General features: G+C 39.7%; 1 protein-coding gene across 1 annotated transcript in view; it reads left to right on the top strand.

Moving 5' to 3' along the window:
• The first annotated feature begins 670 nt into the window (after window positions 1–670).
• Window positions 671–3,650, top strand: part of LOC125038931 (scoloptoxin SSD14-like) — a 42,434-nt gene continuing 39,454 nt past the window's right edge. The window contains exon 1 of the mRNA XM_047632613.1: window positions 671–749. Coding sequence (XP_047488569.1) covers window positions 745–749 — 5 coding nt within the window. The 5' untranslated portion in view covers window positions 671–744. The remainder of the gene's footprint in view (window positions 750–3,650) is intronic.

The raw sequence follows: 3,650 nt of genomic DNA, 5'->3' as shown, positions 1-3,650 counted from the left end.
AGTCTTGCCACCCACGCTAACTGGGTTAACATGCAAATAAAGACATTCATTTACAAAATATGTAGTATTTTGTTCGATTATTTTCTCATGCATTTATTGTTTCTTCTCTGGGTCAAATATCGTTAATAAAGAGGTTTTCACTAAATGGCAAGGATTAACATATTTAATGAAAAGGTTGGAATGTATTGCCAAGTTATTACATCAGCGGTATGTCCTTTGAATGAGTGATATATTTTATAATTTCAATGAGCTATATGCCTTCAGCTTTAATATAGTGTCGAGTTATTCAGTTTCACTAAACGAGATTCACCGAGCAAGCAAAGCCACTTTTTTCGATTTCGGCAAAATATCCTTATGTTTTGTGAATCTAATGTCACCGACTTTAACTACTGTTATTTCTCAAATGAAATGGTTTTGAATTGAATCCCAGCGCCATATTTTGTTTGTTGACACTTTCCCTGCCAAGATTTACCACCCTTTTCTATTATATCAAAATATGTCACAAGACCTTCAACAGTGTCAGAATAAATAGTTCTTGTACTCTAGTTGCCATGACATTGACCTCCTCTCTTGTTGCTAAGGCTCATAAAAACGTTTTATGAGAAAATGCCCGGAATTCCGCACTAGGCAACTCGGGGCACCACGGGAGGTATAGGTGATGTTCCAAAACCACGGGGTCAGTAAGCTGTAACTGTTGAAAGACGAAGTGTGCTCCTCGTGACTCCGAAATCCCTTGTATTAACCATGCTGTAAGTACATTCATTCTACTATCTTTCTTTGTATGGGGGAGTGATGTTTCAACATTTTATTTTGGTTGTATTTTGTGGTGGTTTGATAGTAAGAATTAACTTGGGGCATGTGGCGTACCCTAAGAAAGATTCGAGAGACGGGAAGAAGCCCTGAGCAAAATGGAGTGGGAAGTCGTATTCGCTTCCTTTCGCCTTCATGGCCAGATTTTATTTCTCGAAGTGGATGTACCCAGAAGCGAAGGAAACCTAATGAGATTTAAATACATTAAGTGCGTATGGCACATACGTGTGTGTGTGTGTGTGTGTGTGTGTGAGTGTGTGTGTGTGTGTGTGTGTGTGTGTGTGTGTGTGTGTGTGTGTGTGTGTGTGTGTGTGTGTGCATACACACATGCATACATATGTGTGTGTGTGTGTGTGTATATATATGTATGTATGTATGTATGTATGTATTTATATACTATATATATACACTTGTGTATGTATGTATATGTATATATTGTATGTATATAATATATATATATATATATATTGTGCCTATATATATATATATTGTGCCTATATATATATATATATTGTGCCTATATATATATATATATATATTGTGCCTATATATATATATATAGTTCATTTATAGAATATATATATACATACATAGAAATTGCAACAGAGAAACTAGCAAGTGTTTTTAACAAATGCCTTCTCAACTCCGAAAGCCTAGGAAAATTACTTTGATACATGAAAAAGGGGATAGAAAGGATCTAAAAAAAACTACCTACCCATTAACAGTTACTTACAAACTGTTCACAAAGGTCATCTCAACCCGCATCTTTGACAGTCTGGATTCTAACCAGCTTAGAGAGCAGTCAGACTTTCGCAGTGGTTTCTCAACAGCAGACCACATCCACACCCAAATAAGAGAAAGAGTAAACGAATATAGGAAACCCCTGGGTATGACATTCGTCGATTACGAAAAGACATTTGACTCGGTACAAATACATGCAGTACTAGAAGCTATTCGAAGACAGGGAGTAGAGGAGGTGTATTGGAAAATATAGGAAGATGGGACAGCAACCATCAGGCTCCACACGGAAACCGGTAAAATACCAATTAAACACCAAAACTGTTTAGAGGTTGCCTTGAGGAAATATTTAAGAAGCTAGAATAGAACGGAAAGGGTATCAAAATAGGAGACGAATACCTAAACAATCTAAGATTTGCAGATATTGTTCTCTTCAATGAATCTGCAAATAAAATGCTGCAACTAATAAACGATCTAAATAGAGAAAGTCTGAAAGTCGGAATTGGGATGAACAAGAAACTAAGATCTAGTTCAACAGTATAATTCAATTCGAACAGATACATGTACAAGACGAAGCGCTACAGGTAGTGGTCAAGTATATATACCTAGGGCAACACGTACAAACAAACATATCTAGCGAATAGGAAAAATTAAGCGACGCATCAGTCTAGGCGGGAGCGACTTCGTTAGACACAGTAGCATACTAAGAGCCTCCTTGCCGTTATGTTTAAAAGGAAATTTCATTAACCAATGCGTCCTCTCAGTTATGACCTATGGATCAGAAACATGAACTGCAACCAGACTACTGGAGAGGAAACTCATAAGTGTCCAGAGAGGGATAGAGATTGCTGGGAATTAGCCTAAGAGATCGGATGAGGGCGACGTGGTGCAGGGAACAGACAAAAGTGGGAAAAATACTTGGGAGCATCAAAAAGAAGAAATGGCAATGGGCAAGTCGTATATGTCGGAGACAAGACAGATAGACAAAGAAAATAAGAGATTGGGCTATAGATAACATAAAGGGGCCAAGGGCCTGACCAGTGACAAGATGTCTTGACGAAATAACGAAATTTGGGGCCCAAGACTGGAAACAAAAACATAAGACAAAGTTGGTAAAGATTAGAAGAGGCTTGATGATAATGATATACATACGTGTATGTATACATAGACAGAAGCAAACAGACAATATAAAATAACGAGAAATAGGAATAATATAAGGAAAAGACAAACCGAGTAATAAAGCAGATGAAAGCATCTCCTCAAGAAGAACATTTCGCCAAGTCACCGTTACTGGCCAACCACAAATAGATGAGCAGTTTAGTTGTGTTATTTAAACACTCCGTTCACTCGCGATCGGTTTAATATTAGGCATGATTTGTTTTTCATTTCGTTTTATTTGTTTTAATATGTTAAACTTCTACTTAACGGAGAGAATAAACGGTGTTGCTGTTGAAAAGGCGTAGAGTCGTAGTTGGTCATTTAAAGGCAATAGAACTAACTGTGTTCATCCTGTCGATGTGTTCAGTTGTTCATTGGTATTCAAGAGACAGACAGAGGGAGAGATGAGGGGGGAAGAGGCAAGGGATGAGGGAAGGAAGGAGGAAGAGGCAAGGAATGAGGGAAAGAGGGAGGGAGAAGCAAGGGATGAGAAAGGGAAGGAGGGAGAGGGAAGAAATGGAGGAGGGAGAGAGGCGGGAGGGATGAGGGAGGAAGATAAAGGGAATGATCAGTAGAAGATAAAGACAGTGTGAGTGAGACAAGAGGAAAGGGAGAGAGACGGGCAGAGAATGAGAGAGAGAGAGAGAGAGAGAGAGAGAGAGAGAGAGAGAGAGAGAGAGAGAGAGAGAGAGAGAGCGCTCATAAACAGCAAAATCATCACTGAAGTATCATGGCTAATTTGAAATGCAGGACACGAGTAAGAGAGGGATGGGGTGAGCTACAAGGCCTCCGTCACCCTCCCTCCTCCCTCACAACCCCCTCGCTCGTAACCCCCACCCTCCCTCCAAAGTCTTCTCCCTCAGAACCCCTTCCTTCCCCAACAACTCTCCCTCACCTCTTTTTCTTCTTAACAAGTCCTCTCCCGCACAACCCCCTCCCTCCCC

Source organism: Penaeus chinensis, chromosome 26 (assembly GCF_019202785.1).
Source record: "Penaeus chinensis breed Huanghai No. 1 chromosome 26, ASM1920278v2, whole genome shotgun sequence".
NCBI lineage: Eukaryota > Metazoa > Arthropoda > Malacostraca > Decapoda > Penaeidae > Penaeus > Penaeus chinensis.
The sequence above is the reverse complement of the archived record's forward strand: the minus strand, read 5'-3'. Positions and strand labels throughout refer to the sequence as shown.